The 24512-nt window shown below is 42.7% G+C and overlaps 1 protein-coding gene across 2 annotated transcripts in view; it reads right to left on the bottom strand.

Annotated features, from left to right (window-relative positions):
• The window catches only part of ctnnd2a (catenin (cadherin-associated protein), delta 2a), a 245157-nt gene that overhangs the window by 23362 nt on the left and 197283 nt on the right, over nt 1–24512 (bottom strand). For both annotated transcript variants that reach the window (XM_030099690.1, XM_030099689.1), the window contains exons 16-19: nt 22738–22855; nt 19941–20123; nt 16079–16252; nt 13832–13982 (exon numbers count right to left, since the gene is read on the bottom strand). In XM_030099690.1, coding sequence (XP_029955550.1) covers nt 13832–13982; nt 16079–16252; nt 19941–20123; nt 22738–22855 — 626 coding nt within the window. The remainder of the gene's footprint in view (nt 1–13831; nt 13983–16078; nt 16253–19940; nt 20124–22737; nt 22856–24512) is intronic.

The raw sequence follows: 24512 nt of genomic DNA on the forward strand, positions 1-24512 counted from the left end.
TCAAATATCACAGCTCAGAGGAGGGTCGATTGGTGGATTTTTTTTCTCGAATGACCTCTGTGACTTTAAAACAAAACCACATGTGTGACATGTGCTTGAAGATGACAGGCATTACATTATTATCATAATAATAATAAAAAAAAATAATGGAAAAATACTTGGCAGCCTTCAGCTAATTAAACTAAAATTGTTATTTTAGCATTTCTAAAGCTGGTATTTTGCACAGCTTATGAAGGGCTTGAGAAACTCCATAAAGCTTTGGTTTAAGAGGGCACACTGCAAATCCTCTGACGCACACACACTCATGCAGGCATGCTGAGGATCCAATAAAAGGGGCGACTCCTGGTATTTCAGTGAAAAGGCTGGCATATGAAAAAAGAAAAAAAAATGGGGAAAAAATTGACATTCAAAGAATGGGCTGTCGGAGTGATCGAAGCAACAGAAAGAGGCAGTAATTAAGAAATACAGGAGATGCTGTCAGATAGGCAGCCCATGAACCGAGCCAGTGAGAGGGCGGAGCAGATGAAGCTAATAATATTGGAAGCAAAGTGGTGTGAGTCGGTGTTTCAAAGAAGCGACGGGGAAAGCTGAGGACAAAGCCGCCAAACGTCGGAGTAATCAGAGCTCCCACATACAGTAAAGTGGTGCAACCTATGTAATAAAAAGACCTCCAGTGCATTGTCCTTTGCAGTCAGTTCACACGAGGTCATGGTAGGAATATGAAGATCAACAAGTCTCTTTTGAGGGATGCCGTACATTTCTCATTTCTGTTTAGGTTGACATGAAATATCAACAGTTATGCACACATGAAGATTATTTTTCTCTCGCTCAAATGTCACAACCACAGGACTTCGATTCGTCAGGAAGCAAGTTCTCATGAACGATTATTGAGGCTACAAGTCACTGATATTTCCCGGGGTATTTGTGAGTCATCTTCACAGCAGCTCAGTGGGGATTTTTTTCCTGTCACAGTTGGAAACGAGCCTGAGGAGCGGGGCCACGATGCAGCGATCAGAGCACATAGGTGATGAGAACAGAACACAGAGGAGGAATTACACAGATTAAAGGACAGCGGCGAATGTGCTGACTAAGGTGGCGCGCGGAGATGAATCAAACATGAGCTGTAGTCAAAGGGTAGGAAATGCCTTGACCATCAGTAAACCTGTCAATTACTTTTGAATCAAGCTGAGAGAGAGAGAAAACCCACGGGTCATGTTTTAGAAAAGAGAACAATCAATGTGGACAAATGATGTGAATACTGAATAATTAACCACAGCCGAAATATGGTGAATATTTCACAAACTCCACTCAGCTGAATGACCAGGATGAGCCTTTTGCTCCCGTGCACACAAGAAGGTGTACTTCAAATAACAGAGCATCTTTACCAGAATGAATCAGTGCACTCGGTCTGCGTTGCTGAGAGTGACAAAGTGTTCAAACAGCACAGGCGGGACTGTCTGTGTACAAAACTGAAGAGCCTTTCAGAGTGAGTCATGTCAAACTCTACATTTTAGAAAAGTGCGCGTCTCCCACAGGCACTGGATCTGATGAAAAACGGGGAGTGCTATTGTAAGTGCTTAAATCCACAGTTGTGTCATCTCGTAGCAGACCGTTGCATCTTCTCTGGCAGCGGAGAAAACAGAGGCCAGAGCATATTTTCTATTAAAGGATTTTTTTTGAATTTCACAGTGTTCCTATACATGTTTACAAATCACTCTGAATCTCATTTTTACAGTGAACTATAAATCTACCAAATGCCACTTTGCATCAGAGAGCCAGTGTTCTTTAGGCCAAGGTGCTGCTCTGAATTTATTACCTGTTGGCGAAGAATACAAGTGAGAATAAAGCCTTCTTGTGGCAGATTAGATTTTTGTTTTCACTCGGCTCTTCCTCCTTTACTCACTAATTCAGGGTCCGCAATTATCCTCAAATGGAAAGAAGGAAAGCACCCTGACTCCTACACCACCGTGCAACCCTCCCTATACTATATTAAGCCCGATTGTAATGCGTTATCTCACTCAAACCCTCACAACAACAATCCCAGCCATGTACTTGGTAATGACTCTCAACAAACATTAATAGTAATGTTTTGCTATGCGGTCCAACAAGGTCAGTCAAGGTCAATCAGATACGACGAGTGTTGAGGCTCTCAGATCTTTAAAAGAACAAACATCAACACTCCAACAGAAACACGCGTGCTGTAAATATACACACGTGTCACAAGTTAATGGGCAAAGTGTTATCAGAGGCTGGCAGGCTGGGCAGAGGTTAAGTAGCCGCTCGCTGTCATTTGCTCGCGGGGACGAAGTTAAAAGGAAGACACATTTCTTGACTGACTGAGATCAAACCGCCTAATTCCCTGACTGATGTACTTGCTGATGACTGATTAATTTACTGACGGCTTGCTTTATTTAATGATTTAACTAATTTCGGTGTGAATGAGTGAATTATTTACTGATTGACTGCGAGGACCGGCTTCATTTAGTGACTGACAGACAATTTGCTCCCTGAATGACTGACTTGCTGATAAAGTGAGCGACTAATTTATCAACCGACTGGCTGCAGGTGGAAATGAGAGGAGAGCACACAGAAGGCAAAAAAAAAAAAAAAAAAAAAAAAAAAAATACCTGGGTGTGTTTGCCTGAATATTTTCTGCTGATACACAGATGTGACGATAAGCTGCTGCCAGCATCTCCCAAAAATATGCTTGCATAAATGCGTCCATTCGAACTCCCCTCCGTTTCTGAAACATCATCACATCACCACATTCACACCACGGGGTGCAAATGCAGAAAGGAGAGGACAGCATGAAAAGTGAGAGAGGGGATATGAAAGGAGGGGAAACAGCATAGCAGTCAACCATGTTGGGGAAAAAAGCCAGGAAATATGAACAGGGATGATGATTTAGGAAGAGGAAACGACAGAAAGGAAACGCCTGCATAGACTTCAGCAGATGTTTAGATCAAAGTGATGTGGAAACTTTGTCCTTTTCAATATTTTCAATCTTTGGTCTTTCTTTTTCAACTGTGGAACAGGAAGATGCTGAGAGTTGACTATTAAATAAGAATCATGAGTGAAACCATCGCACACACCCCCATGACAACTCATTACCATGTCTCTCCTTCGTTATTTTGTTTTAGCTGTTTTGACAATATTTGCTTTGATATAACAAACACACACACAAAAAAAATAAATGAAAATGTAATTTTTTTTTGCTTCTCCAGAGGGTTTGAGGGTTTGAATTCCGAGAACACATATTAATACTTCTCGCTGAAATAAATAGCAAAGACCAGGCTGAGCTAAAGCAAAGCTGTGCTCAGACACCACTTTAGCCAAATAAAATTTGGCCTGGTTCCTGAGACACTCAGAGCCGGCAAGAAGCTTATTGATGAATTATAGATTAATATAAATGAGAGGGTGTTGCTGCACTTTCCTCGTGTCAGTACAAAATTCAACACATTTTATAGCTCAATCTTTTGATGTGCTCTTCGCCATGCCAAAGACACCACTTGCTAAAATGCTGCAGATTAATTACTACTAAATACACAAGCTATTGCTCAGAAGATATTTGGTTTGACAAAATAACTGATAGACGCAAACTAATCTGATCACTCACTTAACGGTGGCACAAGCCATTAAAAGCTACGTTAAGTGTCTAAGCGAGGAGCCTTGTGAAACAATTATTCCTGCAACCTCGCAGTGATCGTCGTCGCTCATGAAGTCAAGGAATAAAAGAGCGAGGAGCAAACGAAGATGGATATTTTATGAGTGGGTGGCAACTCATTCTACTTTAAAGTCCTAGTCTGGCACAAAGAGCACCTCTACACGCCGGAGTGCAATCTCCCCTCTCCTCTTACATCCACTTTCTCTGTCACTGAAATGTGAGCTACACCTGGAACATGTCCTTAAGGAGAGAAACAAGCCTCGAGCTGATCACTGCACAGTCTAATAAACCTGTATTACACAGCTCCTCCAATATAGCTATCTTCACCTGTGAGGCAGAGGCAGTAATGTATTCCTGCGCTGCATTCCCTCATGTGTCGCTGACTCCCGCCGAGCAGGGCGTGCTTCATCAGGGCCATAATGGCTGATTTGATTTAAAGAGATCCAATTACCCTCAACAATAGAGTGATTTGATTGTTTACTGACGGTGAAGGGAGAGTGTTATTGAAGTAAAATTGGAGGTAATTGTCTCAGGGAGATGGGGGGGGGGGGGGGGGGGGGGGAGATGAAACGACTTGATTGGTTGTGGCGTCCGGCGGTCTCGGAATAAAAGATGGTTAATATACAGTGATCAGCGACTGGGTCGAGGTCCCAGAGGGAGAGCTGCTGTGGGCTTACAGGTATCAGAAGTGGCTACACTATGTTTCTACAGCGGGTCTGGAACATGTTCCAGGATGACTTAAAACCTCTGATACCACGAGACACCAGCATTTGCACTTTGGCTTCCTGGGGTCAAAAAAGGAAATGTGCAACATGTGTGATTTGCCCATTCCTGGGGCAACCTCATAACGGTGACCCATCAGCCGTGGGACTCAAACCGACAAGCTTGCGGCTACAAACTCACTGTCCTAACCATGAGGTCAGTATTACATATGTATGCCGTAAATAATTGATGACTTCCATACGCCGAAGCACGGATATCACGCAGACTGTTAAAAACGATCATAATCTCAGGCTTAAAGACAAGCAGTGCAACCCAGGAATAATTCATTTAAGAAAGTAAACTATTTACCAGGGAACGTGTTGGCAACATAACCAGACGCCTCAGATTCATTCTGACTGGTGATTTAATTAGCAGTGCATCACATCTCTGACAGGGGGCGCCCCATTCAAAGCAACAGTGTGCTGAAAATTAATATACTGAAAGCATCAAAGTGATGTGGGGTACATGTATGGATGTCTACTCCTGCAACCTGGAACTGATAATAAGGCAGTACACCACGATTAGATAAATACACAAACCATGAGGACATTTTTAAACATAATCTCTCAATCAGGGAGGAAGGAGGTGGATCTTTTTGTGTGTGGTATATTTATTTATTTATAAACATATGTCATCGTCAAGTAGGGGAAGTACATGTGAATGACCTCCAAAGACAAACTGCAATGAGAGGTGTGGCTCCTTCTATGTATAAAATATAAATAAGGCATACAGGAGAGAGAGCAGCCATGAAGCGCAGCAGGTTTTAAAGGGGGCAGAGATGGAGGTAAATTGGAAAGTGTTATGCTGTTGCTTCCCGGTTATAAAATATTCTGCCTGCCTGTGTTTGGTGCTTTTCACACCAGTTATACCTCAACCCCTGTGTCTGTCTTTGATGTCTGCAGTTGACAGGTTTACAGCGAAAACTGCAGAAGAGGGAGAGAGGGGAGCGAGAATCAGGAAAGCCGAGGAATATTACGAGCAGGGAACCTGTGGCTTCATTAAAGCCATTCTACTCCCATGAAGAAGATGCTTTTTGAAGACATGTGCATGCACAGAAATCCTGCATTGATGCACAGAGACGTTGAAGAGAGAATTCATTACTTGTGATGGCTGAGTAAGTTGCAGCTTCCCACTGATGATCAGTCGAGCTCTTATGAGACACACCCTTGAAAAATCATGAGCACATAACTCTGAATTTGTTATTTTTAATCAAAGGGAAAAACTGAGTCGGTGCACCTTTAAAGATCACCTGAATGCGAGCCAAAATCCTGGAGGACCAGATGTAGGACTAAATAAAATCCCACTCCAGTGCACTGGAGAGTCCACTCCCTCTATTTTCCTTCGTTTGTGTATCTGTTTCTGTTTCTCTGTCTGTCGTGCTCCCAAGCCTGGCACGGCGGAGCGGAGCATGAAGAATGCCAGGGAGAACAAAGTGTGCTGATAAAAGACACGCCAGACCCCTCACACGCGAGCGCTTCGTCCCGAAGGCGACGGAGAAATTTCACAAAGCGCTGCTGCAATGGGAACAGAGCAGCGCGTGTCAACTCCGCGCGACTCAGTGGCCGCAGCCACACTCTTTCAGTGATCTGGCCTTGCAGAGTTGTTTATGCTTTCCATTGTGCAGTCTGTTGACAACAGTGGTGGGAAAATATGTCAAAATTGGCGTGGGGAAGGGAAAACACAAAAATGGACATTCTCTGGTGATGTAGAAATGTCTGGTTTGGTTTGGAACGCACAAAGTCGAGGGAAGCATGAAATGCAATTTTTTTTTACATTTTTTACCCTGCTTAGTGCAATCGTGTGTGTGTGTGTGTGTGTGTGCAGGAAATAAAATGTTTGGATCAAAGGCTTGGAGCTGCTGGCTTTTCCCCACACCTTAGCATCTGCATATTACAGTAGCTGGCCTCCACTAAACACACACACACACACACTCGACCACATGCCCAACACACACTTGCGTGCAAATGTTGCAATTAGTGGCATCCCCACAGTGCTGCTGGTCTGGTTTCCACAGTAACACTCCCCAGCGCTGATGTCATCAACGCGAGACACAAAGAGCGAGACTGCAACAGAGGGAAGGTGAGGCGTTATGAGCTCATGTCTGGAGCACGGCTGGAGAAGAGACGAGCGAGGAGGAGGAGGAGGAGGAGGAGGAGGAGGAGGAGGAGGAGTGGGAGCGGGATGAGAGAATGAGAGAAGACGAAGAGGTGAAAAATAAAAAAATAAAAAAAAGGAGAATGAAAGAAGCAGATTAGGACGGGGAGAACAGGAGTGTAATATTCATTTGGAAGACAAGGAGGTGGGCACAGCATTGTGAAGTGAAGATGAGTGGGGGGGGGGAGTGGGAAGAGCGGCTTAAGCCAATAAGAGGTGTGGTGTGACAAGACAAAGAGGCAATATTACAGGCGGAGAAAGAAGAGAAAATCTGAGAAATTAGTAAGTTTTTAGTGACAGTTACATTTGCTTTACCTGCTTTATGCAATAATAAAATGCTTTTCGTGCTACTTTTTCCTCTGCAAATTTTTTGCGCGATTTTCAGTAACAAAAATATCATTATTAATGAAACTTTCCTCATTGCAAAAAAGAAAAGAAACAAAAAAAAACCAGTGCTGATTCTGCTACTGCAATCAAGGGAGTTAAATATCGGGTCTATTCCGCAAAACACTAAGCAATCAGAAAGAAGAATGGATTATCAGTATTCAAAAGGTGTTTTCATTTGATGTGATTCAAAATAGAAAAGAGGAGCTTCGACATCCATCGCACAGGAGAGAACGCTCTGATTAAAGTAGCTTGTGCGCAAAAAACAATCAACCTCTGATTCCCACGAAAGAGGTGGTCAGGAGCCAATTTCAAGTGGGGAGCTTTGTTTGATGCTGGAGGTCAACTACTGTACAGACGCAGGCAGGTGGCCAGAAGCCGTTAAGTTGCTGACTGGTTGGATTTTCCTGATGTCTTTGTGTCCTATCTCTGGTTCAAGCTGAAGTCATGTCAATAGGCTTTTATGTGATGGAATAATTTGTGTGAAAACCGTTCTTCCGAAATGGTCCATTGGACTCTGTACTTCACTGTGAATCCACAATTAGAAATTAAATGAGGAACGTGCCTGTGCTTAAAAATGGAATTAGATTTCACAGTCAGAGCAGATCAAATAATTATCAAATGTAATAAAATGATCACAAATGTCATAAATAATCGGTCTGTCGTTAAACACCAATCACGGTTTGGATTTGATTTTAAGCACAGCTTGTCTGTGTTTAACACTGCTGTGTGTAAACCCCCCCCCCCAGGAAAAAAAAAAAAAAAAAACCTGAAAAAAAAAAAAAAAAAGGAAAACAATGTCTCTTTGGCATTCGAGTTCTGTTCCCAATTCATGTGTGTCAAATTACCATCTGTAAGTAAATGGGGAAGAATTGCGCTGACAGACGGTGTAGCAGTGAATGGGACTCATTTATTGCTACACAGGCGTACAGTACATTATGCAAATCAAAAGAGATGAAGGAGGTGAAATCAGGAGAGAGACAAAAAGGTTGACAGATGAGAAGAATGATTCTCGGCGACATCAATATGCCACTAAATCACATTTACAGAGGGACTGGAATATAAGCATACATATGCGGTTAGGTCTAAGCTGTCACTGCTCCCTCTTCATTTTCTCCTCTGTTTCATCCTCCATCCCTCTATTCTCCGTCTCCTCAGCCCGACTTGGCCCCTCTCTTCTTCTTTCCCACCTCTCCTCCCTCTCAAGTCCTGTGCTCCTTTCGTCTTGCTTTATTGTCTCGTCGCTATCCAATCACACCGTGCTTTCCAGAGGATTTGACACCAAGGTTATTGTGTGCAAAAAGATGATTCTCATCTCCGCTCACTCTGCTGAGCTCTCATGCAAACTACTATTCCCCCACGGTGATGCTGCCAAACTTACCGGCACTAACAGCTTATGACACACTATCGCAGGAGTTTAAGAGACGAGGATTTTCAGAACGAGGTGATTTTCTTCAGATTAGCCACGCAAAGTGATATTATAATTAGGTGGAACTTTGATCTCACAAAGACACACAGATCGCTCCGTGAAATCGCTTTGTCGCTGTGGGTTAAGCTGTTGTTTTACAGAAGTGCAAGGTGTAAAGGAAAAGGTGTCTGAATCAGAGGTCAGAGTCACTGTGGTGAGTAAAGCTTGCAAACACGGGCCAAATGGGGCTTGTCTCTTAGGAGAGCCTGGCCTCTGCCTCTTTTCTGTCGACACGTATCAACTCACACCTTGCCGGGAGCAAAGGCTCAACCCTGACTGATCTCTCTCACTTTTCGCTCCCTCTTTCCGCATTTCAGAGCCTTTCTGTGTCATTGAGTGCCTTTGACGCCGCCACTTTCAACGGTATTTACCATTTTGCTGTCTCATCAGGTACCATTAGCTTCATTTACATGATCACTCTCCTGCCAACTTGATAGGACTCTTTCCGAGTAAAAAAAATGCGTTTAGTGTCTTTCTTGAGAAAAGGGCTTTTTATATTGACCAGTTACGCTTTGACACTGAATTTCTTCTCAAAACTTTGAGCGTTAAGCATCACTTGAATGACACAAAGCTGCGGCAGAGGGAAGCATCCGGTGTGCCCATTAATGTGATTTGATCATGGACAGGATTGCGCCACCTTCACCAAGTGGGCCAATCTAATCAGACAGAATTGTTTACATGATTCAATTTTAATTGGATCATTTTTGGGCCATGCAACCACGGCTCTTGTTATGCAAAGCTGAAATGATTCCTTTAATGGAGGTAATTTCGGTAAACAGAAGCAGTTCACCATAATTGTGTTGTGAGCAGGCAATTGGACAATTGAAGAAATTATGTCTGAATGTTTCAGATTTGATGGTGAAAATCAAAAATCTCTTGGAGATTCATGTAGTTTGGAGCACAATATTTCCATTCATCAGCCTGCAAGCAAAAGTAGTTTGACCTTCACAAAAAGCATGCATGGCAGCTGTCACTATTGCCTGTGAGTGTATCCGTGATTAGCACAGCAAAGCTCTTTAACACTGCAGACAATGCACTCCGAGTGAAGTCCATTTATTAAATTCAGAGTGTTGATACAAAGTTACGCTAGTTTTTTTGTATAAATTCCAACATGAGCGTTAACAGGAATAAATGGTGTGACAATATTTTCGCTTCTGCAGTCATCAGCCAGTCATCCCTCAGTGATCATTAGACTCACTGCGAGTCTATCACAACCAGATTTTGTCTGGTTTGATTCACTCACTGACACATAGTCTTGCTTGGCATCAGTGAATATGAATCATGAAGCATCAGCATGACTGTAGCATGTTACTGTTAGAGCCGATGGAGGTTTAGGACATGAAGTAAACCTGCACTGCAGATCGAGAGTCGACTGTACATTCATCTGGTGTTTTTTTAATTTGTTTATTTACTAGTATTTTCCAGTCTTTATTTCATTGACTAGGCTATTTTTGCTCTATTGTCTTAAATGCTACTATACTGCTGCCTTTCTGCTTTTAGTGAAAACGCCAACAACACTTTGTTGTTTATTTTACCATGATAACAGTAAAGCCTCTATTTGTCCTTCAATAAATGCAACTAAGGCCCATGTATTAACATCAGCTATTAGATAGCTTTGTTGAAAAAAAGCTTTGTCCAGAACAACAACTTGACAAAATGTACTTGTTTGCATTTCCACCACGGTGATATTTTTAGTTCACTCAAAATGCAGAGAAAGAGATTCGAAGATGCTGGGTAATGTCAGAGCATGTGGATTTTGTGGCCGAGTGTAGATGTCTGCAAACAATCACTCTCAATGAGACTCGCCAGACGGTGAAGGTGACTTCAATCATTTTAGGCCACTATCTGTCAATTTGCTCTGGCAAAACTGATTTTCTGGATTAAAAGTGCCCACACACTAGTGAGTCCGACTATCTTATCAGATAATGAGTTAATTGCGCTGACGGAGCCGAAATGTGACCTGTTAAATCAGCGGCGTAGGGCATCTGCTTGAAAGTTACAGGAAGAATTGCAGAATCTACCAAAACAAGCACAGTTTTGGACTGACTAATAATGTTTGTCCTCAGAGTAACTTTTCGGAGGTTTATATCCAGATGCAATCAAGTGAAGCTCAGAACTATTGTGGTTTTGTTAACTTGGAGAGAACTCCTCATATTTTCTTGAGTCATACAGTATATCCTCACTCACGGTGACTGCCATGTATCGCTGCAATCTGTAAGCTGTGGTTAGACTTACACCCAAAGAAAAATGTACTTAACGACTGCCTACATGACAGAATTCTTTCTGGCACTGGATCGCTGAGCTCTGAATTATTCCTAACATCTCTAATTGAACCTGCCCTGGCAGCTACACAGGAACAAGTAATAATCTTTATCTTTATCCTACATCTCAATTAGTCTCCTTCACATTGTCTCCCCGCCTTATTGTCTGTCTCTTCAGTCTCAGGAGACGGAGACACAGGGAGAGTTAATTACACACAGGGCTTAAAACATCTTATAATGCAACTGATTGAGTCAAGCGTGTGTTGTAGGAAATATGCCAAACAAACCGCTGTCATTTCTCTCCCTCAAATTTGCAAGTAATTATCTCACTTAAAAGTAATTCGCTCAGCCCGTCTTTCTGCTTTCTCTCTGTGAAGTGCAGAGTCATTACTCTGTCTCCCACTCTTTCTGTAAATCTCCTTATTATCTTCCGCTCAGGAAGCTAATGGCTACAAAAGATACAGAGGCAGAATGGAACAATTGGCAAAAATATTTATGAATGAGAATGTTTTAGTGATGTGATGATTTCCAAAAGGAGACATATATTCATTTTACTGTAAATGGCAAATTAAAGGACTGATTAATTCAGGTCAGTATGGAAATTGTTCTTCACTGTTCTCTCAGTCTATGCAAATAGCACTTATATTTTTAAAATGTAGGGGTAAATGTCTAAGTTTGAGCCCATGCTTCCCCTATGATCAATATGGCATCTATCATTACACTTTACATCTTTTAAACCCTCTCTGCAGCATTTCCATGTACCGATCACCCCTAAAGGCCAGAAACTGCAGACCACATTTAATTAGCAGTCAGCATAACAGGCAACAGCTGCTTCCACAGTGACTTTACATCTGGTAGTTTTACTAACTTTCACAGTGAACGGGGTTGCATTGAGCGTCTTCACCTCTGCAGCCATCTGGCCTCACTGCCTGGAAGAGATGCCCGCCGCCGTTGTTATTCTGCGGGCACACGTCGGTGGTTTTCAAAGTGTGAGGAAGTGCAGCGGGGGAAATGTGATACCTTTTTCCAAGTAGTATTTTTTTCTCTCAATAATTTCTAAGGAGTCCTGATAAAAAGATTTCATTTCCTATGGATCTTGGCTGCTGTCATTCAAATCTGGTGACAAAAAAAAAAGAAAGATTAAATTAATTTCCCTGAACTCGGGGTTGGTTCAACATGGTTTTAGCTCTACGACAGGGACTCATCCTCCACACGACAACATCTTCAAGTAAATTTCTCTGTTTTGGGAGTCGGTTTACATGAACAGCTCCAAAAGTGAAACTTTTTCAAAACAGCCCAACTCTGTCCAACTTAAAAGGGGGAAAACACACTGCTACTGCGTATGAGCACTGCAGTCATAGTAAATAGCTCTTCTGCACACGTGAGAGTAGATGGACAATAACAACAATGCCAGCCTTTAGAATGTTATGACTCCCAGTCCATAGTCTCCTGGAACTTGGCAGTTTTATAGTTGAGAGTCTCCATAATAAGAATCTAACTCTGTCGTCTGTCCATATGAATGTTCTAATGCAAATGAAAAACTTTTCTGTCATGAAAATGTAAAAATGATGCATTTTCTTTAGAAACATTGTTGTGTAAATGGGGCCTCAGCTTGCTAATTCCAACCCATTAGCTGGTGGTTTTTTGACATTTCACTCATGACTTGCACTGGTGGCCGGTTATCAATCTCAAGGCACAGAACGGACACGCAAATTATGACCTACTCTCGTTTAACTTGTTCATTAACTTGTTCATTACTTCAAACAGCAAAATTGGACAATGTTTTGTGTGTCTACCAAACTCAGAACAAAGATTCATGATTGGTTTTAAGGCATCAAGGGAGCATTTTTTTTCTTTCTTCATATACTGAAACAATTTTGAAAGTTTTTTTTTTTTTTTTGCAATTACTGTGTAAATACATATAAAGAGCCATCGGAAAAAAATGAGAAAGAAGGACATGCAAAAGCACACAATTCTAAGAGAGGAAAACAAATTTAGCTGTCAGGATTTTAGGCCACTTATTTATTTGATTTGCTGGTACAATTGCAGTCATACTGAAGAAAATAAGAAACAACAAAAAGACCATCACAGCGGGAGGCATTTAAAGTTTTTGCTGGTGGCATCTCTTGTTGTTCTTACAACACTTTGCAAAACCCAGAGCGGCTCCAGAAGTCCCTTCCTGGATCTGAAGGGAGCAGAGTTGCTATAGAAACAACCGAGCCCCCCCACCCCCCACCCCCCCCAGGACCCTAACATTATTAGAGATACTAGAAATACAGTGATGATGCCACATATACAGCCATGTTGTCACGTTTGGCATCTGTTTAAGGCGAAATAGCCACAACAAAAGATTCAAATACGGAAGAATACAAAAACTCTCACACAAAGCACTTGTAGGTAGACAAAGAAATGCACACACCCCTCAGATACATGCAAACACAATACGTCTCCATGTGCCAGGTTAAGCAGTGATCACAGGTTCCTATGTGCCGCTGCGATCTCACTGACTGAGACACACTCATTACCACAGTGTACTTTTCAGAGCCCGATGCAAGCCTTTGATCTGCCAGTCTCTTTTGCTTCAGCATCTCTCTGCCACTCTCCTGCTTTTGTCTTTGTTTTATTTTCTCAAATGCACATCAACAACAGAGTAATTGCTCCAAAATCAGGGCCCGCATCGCATTTCCCGAACATACTTGTTAAATAAATAACCTGGTAAAAGTGGTTAATTTCGAAGACATTTTATATCAACTTCAGTTAGCGCTCTTTTCAAATCCAAGTTCAATTCCTCACTCAGACTGCGGATCCAAGACTGTTTTAATCACATGGACGACATCAAAGTTCTGAGTTCGGCTCAAAGAGCCTGAAACAGGTAAACCAGAGAGGATTACAGGCTGCCTCACCGTTGGCTGGGATCGATTCCAGCCGTAGCAACTGTGAGTCAAACAAAGTGGAAAAGAAGATGGATGCATGGTCGGTTGCAGGGTGGCTATGATAAAGAACATATTTAGAGATAGAATGAACCCATGACGGTCATCGGCTTGTACAGAAAAGGTCCAGGGTCGCAGTGATTGAACCACAACAGCAGTAGCCTTCCACACAACACTGACTCATAGTAAAGTCTTGATCAGTACTCACCGATTAGCTCCTTGTTCCTGATGTCCAGGGCCATATTTCTGAGCGCAGTGGCCACAGCGCACACCACTTTGTCGTTGTCTATCCTCAGTAACTCCACCAGGATTGGAAGGCCTTTCTCCTTACGGACTGCAGCCCGGATGTACACTGACCACTGGTGGGAAGGAGAAATATTACAAGGATCACATAAACCTTCCGCATTTCCAGACTAACTCAGCAGCCACAGAGCGCCATTTGTGATCACAGTAACGGAAAAAATGTGAGCTGTAGGGGAGAATTTGTGCTTCAGCCACTTAGGCTTGAACTTTAATGAAAGCACTGCGGTCAGATCAGTGCATTATGCGGCTGATTATTTACACTCAACTACTTTGTCTGTGAGTGAAGTGGCTGTGGTAGGAAAGACCATAAAAGAGGCAAACAGAGCTCAATACCTGAGGTTGAATGGGAGGTGTTACATTTGGAGGCAATCTAAGAGCATCTGATGCATTACACTGGCGCACAAGTGATATATCCTGTTAGAGGAGGAATTATGTGAAGTAAAAGGAAGAGTTCTGAGCTTGGAGACAGCTCTGCTCTCCCTCAAAATGGAGCACTCAACCCCAGACAGCTTAAACAGAGCCACCTTATGGGTGAATTACAGAGGACTGTAGAGGAACTGAACAGCATCTAACAACAGGTTATCTACAGGCAAGGAGTAAACCTTCATGTTAACATCAGATTGACAGATAACACAATTTAGAGATGTCACTTGTGGGAAGAAATTAAAGAAAATCCACACATGACTGGAGAGAACATGCAAACTCTATCAAGTTCAGAACCCAACCGGGGAGGACCTAACCGGAAAGTGAGCACTAACCCCAATATCATCAGCTCAAATACTAATTAGAAAAGATATTAAATGGTCTGCTGTTGTCAAGACCTAAGCGAGTAGAGTGTGGAGAGATCCAGCAGTAAACCAGCACTGCTTCAGAAAATGTTCAGGCTTTTCCCAACTGGAAAATAAAGCGAGCAAAGTATGCATGCAAGCACGCACATACACTCAAGGACGGAGGAGGACCTGAAGGAAATGTGATTTTCTAACTATTAACTGATGCGATCATTCCCACCTTGATTTCTTGTGGAGCTCTCAGCTCCGTCTCTCTAACAATCTGACTTTCTGTCCGGTGGAAATAAAAGCTCAACTAATAAACACCTCCAGTACTGCTGAGGCACTGTGCTCACTCTGTCTATCAGCCATATTTTGTTCACAGCACAGCTACCAAGTCTGATCCAGTGTGGATTTTTAATCATAGAAACAACTTCTTCTTTTTTCTTTTTCTAGATATTGTTTTACAAGCAACCATGTCTGCTGCGGCTTTATTATTTTTGAGGTTATTCCAAGGTCACACCCTCATACTTTCTTGTTTCTACCCTCATATATACCTCCCTCAAGGCCACACTGCTCTCACCAGTACTCTCCAGCACGGCCACATTGACTCATACATTATTACCACCTGACTACTTCACTTCCGTCACTCGGCTGCCGCTGCTGAACTCCAGCTCTCCACGATGTGCTGAGACTTGAAACCTCTGCATTACGGCAGCCGTTGCATTGTTATCGAGAAGGATTATGTTTTATGGAGCACATAAAAACACAAGATGGAGCTCAAAATATTTTATATGAAGATGCTGGAGAGAGCAAGTGGTGCAACAATGTTCCAGCTGACTGTATCTTGAGAGACAGGAAGGTGTATATTCTAGAAACAAAAAAAACATTTGATTTTTAATTAAGTCCACAACCACAATGCAGTAGCGTCCTTGATATTTAACCCTTCTGTAAATCTTCAATAAATCATTGTCTGCTATGAAAATTCATTCAAATCCTGATTTTAAAATAGTGAATCTACCCTATATTGTCTTTAATTTATTTATATCATTTAACATTTTCATAAACAGCGGAGGAACCAGCCTCTGGAGATAAGAGAGATTTAACCGTCTTTGTGCAACACAACACAATCACACCATTGCTTCGCACACTGAAGTAAACAGACATTCGTCAGTCATTTGTCCAGCATGTAAGGCATTATCTGTTATCTATCACGACAAATAATTTGTGTATATTGTGTTTTTCCATTCAGCTCCCAGCTAAGGAAAAGATTTGCACATTTCCGTGTGCAGTTTTATTCATCCGGACTGAAATGTGCATGACAGATTTTCGAGTCGAAAAAAAAAATAAAAGAAGGAAAAAAGCATCTTAAACAAAAGGATTACCTTCCAGCTGCCTGCAGCCAGGTTCTGCAGAGCCCCAGCTGCACCCTCCAGGGTGTCAGGATTTGAGCACTCAGACAGCAGGGTGAGGTAGGGCTTGACGATGGTTGGGTGCCACAACATCTGAACCCCTTTAGGGGGCTCCGCCGTGTCTGGGAAGGGACCCACGCCATCCCACTGAGAAGGAGCAAGACGGATTGTGGAAATGTGTTTCACAAAGCCAAAGAACAGTGACAACTCTTTTTTCTCGCAATGACATTTCCTTTTCTCGTAGTCACAAAACTTTGTGATTTGCTTGAGGGAAACTTCACAACAACCAAAAAAAAGAAAGCGTCTCCTGGTTGAAAGTGGGCGTGATTCTCATCATAACCGAATTCTGCTGTGGGATTTTTCCCACTTTTGTACAGGACTTCAAATATCGAGTAGCACCACTGCAGGTCAGCCAAAAGTGGATTTTCAGGTGGATGATGCAACAGTCGGTTCATTCTGTTTCCGTGTACTTTCTAAGCTCTTTCCTCAGATTTGCTCTGATTTCAGGATGACGCTCCATGTCCAGGACTTTCATCGGTAAAGCATTACCGTCCGCGAGAAACCTGTGTCTGTATAAACCTGCAGCGCTCACAAAAAGTGGAAATCGGAGGTTCAGTAGGCTGTATACGCTTTGTGTCAGAATGACTGACTGCTGTGTCTCAAAACAAACTACACCCCCACCGAGCACACCCTGACCTATTAAAAGAAGTCACATATGCACACAGGTAATCATTCCCTGTCAACCTGCTATGTAGAAGAGAAGAGTGATGGAGGGCAGAAGTGACAAAGGGCAAAAGATAGAGAGGAAACAGATGGATTTAAAGAGAGAGAGAGAGAGAGAGAGAGAGAGAGAGAGAGAGAGAGAATGTGAGAATGCTTCCCTCCTACCTCGCTTTGAGCATCATACTTAAAGCTGCAAGCTTCTCTTTCATTTCCCCTCCTTCCTTTTCCACTACAATGGAGACTCTTGATGTTTGAACCTCTTTGTAGAGCGACATGCCCACACCTCTTTCACGTCGGCATAAATCCACAGCCACCTCTCCTTTTCTCTGCCCTTCTTATTTATATTTCTCTCCTTTCCTTCTATTCTCTCCTGCTTGTCATTTATATCTGGCCCTGCTTTTCTCTCCTGTTGATTCTTTTTCTCTACACACCTCTTGATTCCCCTCTCTCCTCCTTGCTTGCTTAGGTCCCCCTTTCCCTGTTTTCCTATTCTATTTCAATCCTCCTCTCTCCAGTTCGCAGTTTTTCCTCTCCCTATCGACCTTCTCGGTTTCGCTCCACTGCCTCCTCTCCTCCCCTTGTCTCAAGGTAAACTAGGCTAGTGTTTGTCTTCAGAGAGGTGCTGGGAGTGTGCAAGCGTGTGTGCGGTGCGATGTGCGTGTGTGTGTATGTTTTTATCTATACATAGATTCTCTGATCAAGAAAATCAAAGGCATCTTATAGTCTGAAGTACGCCCAGGCGCTACAACAAGACGCATCAGCTTATTCACGGCACCGACTGTTGCCTGGAGACATTCCACATGCTAAATATAAATATATACCGTTAATTTGCTTATCTGGAATTCTCTGAAATATACTGTGAAGTATAGCAAGTCTTTTCAAAGCTTTCCTACTAAAGACTATTTCACAGACAATCATCAGATTTCCTTCTCTACCGACCCGTCATCCATCCGTCCATCCTCTTTCCCGCTTGGAATTCACTAAATCTGTTAATGAGTACTTCTCCATCGCAGACACGATCCATCCACCTCGCAGGTGTGACATACCAAGATGCTGATTAGACAGCAGGATTACTGCACAGGTGCGTCTTAGACCGGTCACAATGAAAGAGCACTCTGAAATGAGCAGTTTCATTCACACAGCACAGTGAGAATGTGAATTGTGCCGTGAATTCAATGTTCAACAGATTTAGACAGATTTGCGAACGCTATTTGAGAGATATAGGCCCTTTTGTGTACATGGAAAAAGTCTCAGATCGTTGAGTTCAGCTCCTAAAAAATGTGAGAAAAAACCCAAAAATGTTGCATTTAGATTTTTGCTCAGCATTCATTCATACTTGAGTTTTAAGGTCAGATCGCCAGATATCATGCTCTGTAATCTTCAGTGAAGTTCTCAGGCGTGGTGAGAGATTACAGCTTTAACAGGCACTGCAGCTGCACTGCTCGCTTCAAGAGTTTTCAAGAGACCGCCGAACACATAACAAAGGCCGAATCCTACAGAACATCCCCGATAGCAGCGCTGCACTCGAGCGTGCGCTTCAGCAGTCCATTAGGAATGTTTAGGTCCAGTTCAGGCTCCCGCGTTGCTCCCTGCCCTTGCTATCGTAAAATCTAATAAATGATTAAGGAGACCACACTGCAGCTTAACTGCCGGCTTCTCTCTGTCTGTCTCCCTCTGAGGGCCGGTCTCCTGGCTCCTGCTGCTCACCTTCAGTCTCTCTGTGTCAGCCCGTCTCTCACTGACCACCAGAACACTCAGAAATAAAAGAAAAAAAGAGTAACACACTGTTCCAGACTTTATGGCAACACATAATTCTTTTATCATTCCTATGGACAACTCATTTTTGAGCTTACTATAGAATTACTGCTGCTTTATTTGCAATATGTGTCTTGCCGGACCTATCAGAAGTAATTATTATGGTCGTACACCCTAGGAACTTTTATGACACAGTTCTGGTCTGCCAGCTCTACAGAAGATATGACAATATATATATAAAACATGATGTTTTCATTCCTTGATCACAGCAATGTGTGACATTTCAATGTCAGAAAAGAAAGTGTAGCTTTGACCAATATATAATTTTAGTCATTCATTCCAATAAGAAGCAGAGAGTACTCAGACAGCGAGGAACCACTGGTCATTAGAAAATAAAACAACTAAATTAAAGCTTCCTTTGATATGAGTCTGAAATATCAGTCCCGCTCAAGTTCAAATTGGAGTTATCCAGCTTGCAAAGTATCCTGTTATTTACAATGATCACACTGTACTTGTTTTCCACAATTTAACACACAGACCTCTTGAAAGAAAGGCAGTCTGAACAACCAACACCTCGCTGCTTCCAAAAGTCTCTTTTTTAGCCTTTTGCACCTACATACATCAGCCTACATACTTTTTCAGCAACCCGATCTTAACCCAGCTGAACGGTGTGTTCAGTAGGAGTGGTCATCACATGACAAAGTGGAGAAAAAAGTGGACTCGTACAATGTGTGTATCAGCTTTCTCAGCAAACTCAGACTGTGTGTAGCCAGGATTTCCAACAACAGGGCTAAAAATAAAATAAAATCACACATTTTTTTTGGCAGACACATTTTTAAACCAGATGGATCAATTCTTGGGGGGCATTTTATCACATTTTGACAGATTTATACTCTATTTTATAGCCATTGGTCCTTCATTGATTGTGCATAGTTTTGCAATAAAGGCTGGTCGGCATTATACATTCAATGAAGCTGGTGTGAATTGCACTGGGTCCCTGAGCAATGCTCTCAAACGGCTGCTGCTCAGGTTGTGTCAGGAGGGTCAGCAAACATAAGACTTGCGTTTTATCAAGCGTGCAGGCCATATATTTTACCGTGGTGACCATGGAGGGTGCCGCCGTAACGTACCGTTCTCATGCATTTTACGATGTGCGCTGTTGTAACACAGCTTAGTCACTGTGGAAAAATCCCTCCAAAAAGCAGTACTCAACATCCCCATCATCAAAACATCGAATTAGTGAGTACATTTTCCAAAAAGCAGCGCTCAGCTCACTTGAAGCGTTACCATGGCCTTGTTAAATCTGTTTTAAGAGGCAACACGGTCTCAAACTCTCTGTAATCATCGTGGTCTTTACCTGGTCTGCTCCCTTCTTTTTCTTCTTCTTCTTGCCCCAACAGCCAGAGCTCTCTCCATCGCGGCCATTGGCATCACAAAGCAACCCGTCCAGCTCCTCCAACCCCACCTGCTGTCCGTGGGACGTCTCGGCGGCCAGCCGGTAGGACAGGTTTCTCAGGATGCAGACGCAGTTCTCCACAGTCTGCACACGAGAGAGACGGCGAACGGCGAGAGGCAGGAGGGAGACAGGGTTAGGAGAAGAAAACGACACTAAATAAAACTTGGGAGAAAAACAGTAAAGTTCAGATGCTAAATTCGCATTTGATGCCATTTATGGAAACGTGCTTGCGAGCTCGCAGTCAAACCGCCCACTCTCAACCTTTCACCTTCTGCCTGCACCCATGAACCAGACAGATGGAGAGAGAGTGTGTGTGAAAGGAAATAACAATGATAATCTTACAGGTAATACGCCACTGAATTTGTTAGCTCTGACTTTCAAATGAGATTAGAAGAAACTCAGGTAAATGAGAAAAAATGACAAACCCAATACATTGCATCACACCCCATTAAACACAGAATTTCTAGATGAACCCAGCAGGCAGAGGATATGCGAGTGTGTGTGTGTGTGTGTGTGTGTGTGTGTGTGTGTGTGTGTGTGTGTGTGTGTGTGTCTGCACGAGAGCTAACTAACGTCCTACAGTGTGCCGTGTCTATTCTTAAGCGTGTACCTTGACTGATTGTGTGCAGTGCGAGAACAAGGGGGAGATATTGAGCCAACGGAGTGGAAATTAACAAAGACAAATCATCAATCTTCTCTCGGTCTGACCAGTGCTTTACACAAAAAAACAACTAAGGAGTGTAATTGAACAGCCTCAAGAGACACAACAAACAAAACAGCGTCTCACTCCAGTGAGCCGTGCTCGTGTCTGAAATTCTTTTCACATGCTATTATAAAGCGATGTCGGAGGAGTTACGTTTCATTTAGAATTCACTGTGACATTTCATATTTCGATCTGTTATTTCCAGTTTATTGTGGTTTTGTCTGTGGCTGCGTGGCTCGGAGGGTAAAAATGCGGCCTGATGTTGGCTTTGAATGCCTTTGCGGTTCTTCTGTTGCGTTTCTTAAGAAAACACTTAAACACTCAAGAATGTGTGCTGGTTGCAAAAAGACTTCTTGACAAAACAAAATATTTTAAAACATTGGAGTATTTCCTTTCAAAGGCATCGCATTTGCGAGGAGCATGCATTTGTTGGATGGCTGATTTCAGATGTACCCAAGAAAGATTTCCCAAATCTTCTTTATCAATGCCAAACAGATATTCTGTGCAATTGAATGCTGTCTTGATCTTCACTCCAAGGTGCTGAAAATCAGGTGTCTGATTGCCACTTCTCAAGGCAGAGAGATGTCAAGATGAGATTCTCAAACCAGCGGCAATCCCACATCTCCACAGTCCACAGCACTGAACGCTGCACATCCACTAATAGTCCAACAGTAACAGCCATACTAATATATGCTGTTCAATATCAACACCAAACAATCCTTTGTTCCATGTCGGTTGTGTATATTGAACAATGTGCTCAGTCTATTGAGTTTGTGCACCATCAATTTAAATTACTGTATCTTTTCAGGGAATGGACTCTTGGCAACGTGTTGTTATAGACAGAGAAACATTTTAAATGTTCCATACTTTAATCGACTGAGTTTCTACCTCCACATCACTAGCGAACGATAGATTCTGTTTAGATTTTCAAAAAGTATCGCAGTGAGAATTGCCTCATTTTATGTATTTCTGGCTGAAGTAGAGAAAAATAAAAACTTATAAAACCATCCTGATGATCAAAACACCTGTCCTGACGATCCGGAGTGGGAATTTCTTCACTAGGTTGCCGCCAAAGACAGAAGTGATTATAAAAGTGCATCAGCTGAGGCTGGAACTGGTAGAAAATCAGTTGCATCATTGCTTGAACAGACTCAGCTTGTGATTCTTGACAATCTCCCCTGCCATTTCCGAGAAGATGATTCTGCAAAATTTTAAAAACCACCCGAATAAGCATCCTCAAATTGGCCCAACTGGAGATTAATTACATGTTGATGAATGATTGAGCTCTATTTTGTAATGGTTTATTTCTAATGATCCATGAAAGAATGTGCCGAATTAACAACCAGATGAGCAGAGGAGGAAACGGTCTGGGCAAAGCAGGGAAAAGACACTAGAGAACAAGCACATGGCGAATGTGAATCACCAGTCCAACAGTGAGCATTTGGTCTGTGGATGCCAGTCAGTCTTTGTTAATGTGGCGTCCTCAGGTTGGAGAAGGGGCGGGCACTTAAACAGTGATTAAGGACGGCCATTTAGAAAAGCTGGGAGACGGGGAGACCTTGAGAAGCCAGCCATCCACGGCGCAGTTTATGTAGTATTGACTGACCCGCACGTGCTGCGGCGTGAACCCACATACGCGCCGACATGAACACGTCCTCGCCCGGAAACAGGCGGGGCGGACATAAACCCACTCGAGTCTGACAACCGGCAGGGCTCGAACCGGTACCGAGGAATGCCTCAGCAGCGGTGACAGCTTTAATTTGCCCTAAATAACACCAGTAGAAAAGGTGAACACTCCCAGAAAACTGAAATTGCTGACAGTGAAACGATTCCCAGCTGTATTTTCTGGAGAAAACACCGAAAAGTGTTTTCGTCTGACGAAATGAGAGCACGCAGCGTTTGCTCGCAACGCTCTCTTGCGGACCAATTTCACGTTGAAAATACGCGTTCAACGCTGAAACACCGAGCCGCTCGGAGTCGCGTATAAGTGCGCACCTTGCTGTCGATCTCGCTGCTGCCCAGGGAGGTCTGGATAACGTAGAGGAGAGCATCCGTCAGGCCGTCACACTCCCGCATCCTCCGCCTCGCCTCCTCACCTGCTGAGCTTACATTCCTGCAACACACACCCAGAAGGAGAAAAAAAATCACGTGTATGCTTGACAACCAGAAAGAATTTAACAAATAGGGAAAGAAAGAGAGCTGGCTGAGGGGGGGAAGATAAAACAGGAAGACAGGTGAAAGAAAAAAAAAAAAAAGAGAGAGTGGTAATCAGAGGTGTGAGGAGCAGAAAGAGAAGGAGAAACAGAAACCTGGTAAACCTGGCAGCGCTCCCTAAACTAAACAATTGAACAGGGAGCATTAAAATGCTGGATACGTCTCAATCTATGCCCTGAAGGCTCACTTCAATTTAAAGCACTTGACTTGAGTCCCAAAAAAAAAGAAGAAAAAAAAAAAAAAAGAGCGAGAGGGAGAACGGGGAGAAGAAAAAAAAAGGCGCTTTAGTCAGTCGGAGCCTGAACTCCACAGCCAGCACTCACACCAACGCCGCTGTGATAACATGACTTTATTGTCCCGCTTATTATCACCAGCTTCGCCAATATGATGCACAGAAATAATGAATTGAAATGTGACTGAAGGGAAAGTACAGGTGGGAGGTGTGAGGCTGGATTTGTTTGGGTTTCAGCACGGAGCTGCATGTGATACAGAAACACTCAGTCCCAGACAGTGATTCATTTGTCTGTGTCAATAAAGCGAGGAAGGAGCTGAGGTGTGGAGTATGTGCTCAGTTTGAAACGATTCTCTCATTTCTACGATCCTGCAGCAGCTCCGTCCATACTGAACATGTCGAAGAAAAGCTCACAGGAAACTTTGAATTAACGAAACCTAAACTTTTGTCCTAAGCAGTGTTGCAGCATAATGGAAAGATGAGCTCCAAAAATGACTTTTGGCTCTAAAAGTCACTTAAAACAATTTAGTGACCACAATAATTGCATTTGTGTTAATCAGTATCGTGCAGCTTCATAAATTTTAATGCAAATATTAAGGCGGATAAATTCTTTACTCTGCTGATTAATGCACCAGCAGAGCAGAAAAATATATCTAAAAGTGTCTTTTAATAAACCAGAGCAGGGCTGCCAACTCTAAAAACATTACTGTCACCAGCTGAGGGGATTCATGGGTAATAAATGGGCTTTACTGATTTTTAACATCTGCGGCTGAGTTACAGTGAAAATATTAAAGCAGTTACTGATATTGACGGTGCAGCAATGTGCTGATGTGCAAATCATCAAGTTATTTTGAATTTCAAGACTTCCTACTTGAAATAATAGCTGACGTTAAAAATAAGTTTTAAATATATTTTAGATAAATGAGAATATATATATTTACCGTAATTAAAATTTAATTTATATTTAATATATTTTAGAAAAATGAGTACATACCAGCATCTGAGGAACCACTGACCTGATGTACAACAGGATATAATCAGAGATCAAAGAGTATAAAAGCTCCGCCTCCTGGCCGATCACATTTTTAGGAACGTGACCTCGCGAGAGACGGGCTGGAGAGACGGTCTGGATATGTTACGCCCGATTCTTCGTACAGGCCTCAGGTGACCGTGCTGGAGGCTAAAACACGATTAACCACGAACGGCTGATTTTGCTTTTGCACCAAAACATCACCATATTTATGCCTGTACGGTTTTTTTTCCTTTGAGAATTGCCCTATTTGTCACAGGCAGACCCAATCTGGCGCCATTTAGATAATGTCTG

Source organism: Salarias fasciatus, chromosome 9, assembly GCF_902148845.1.
Source record: "Salarias fasciatus chromosome 9, fSalaFa1.1, whole genome shotgun sequence".
Classification (NCBI taxonomy): Eukaryota; Metazoa; Chordata; class Actinopteri; order Blenniiformes; family Blenniidae; genus Salarias; species Salarias fasciatus.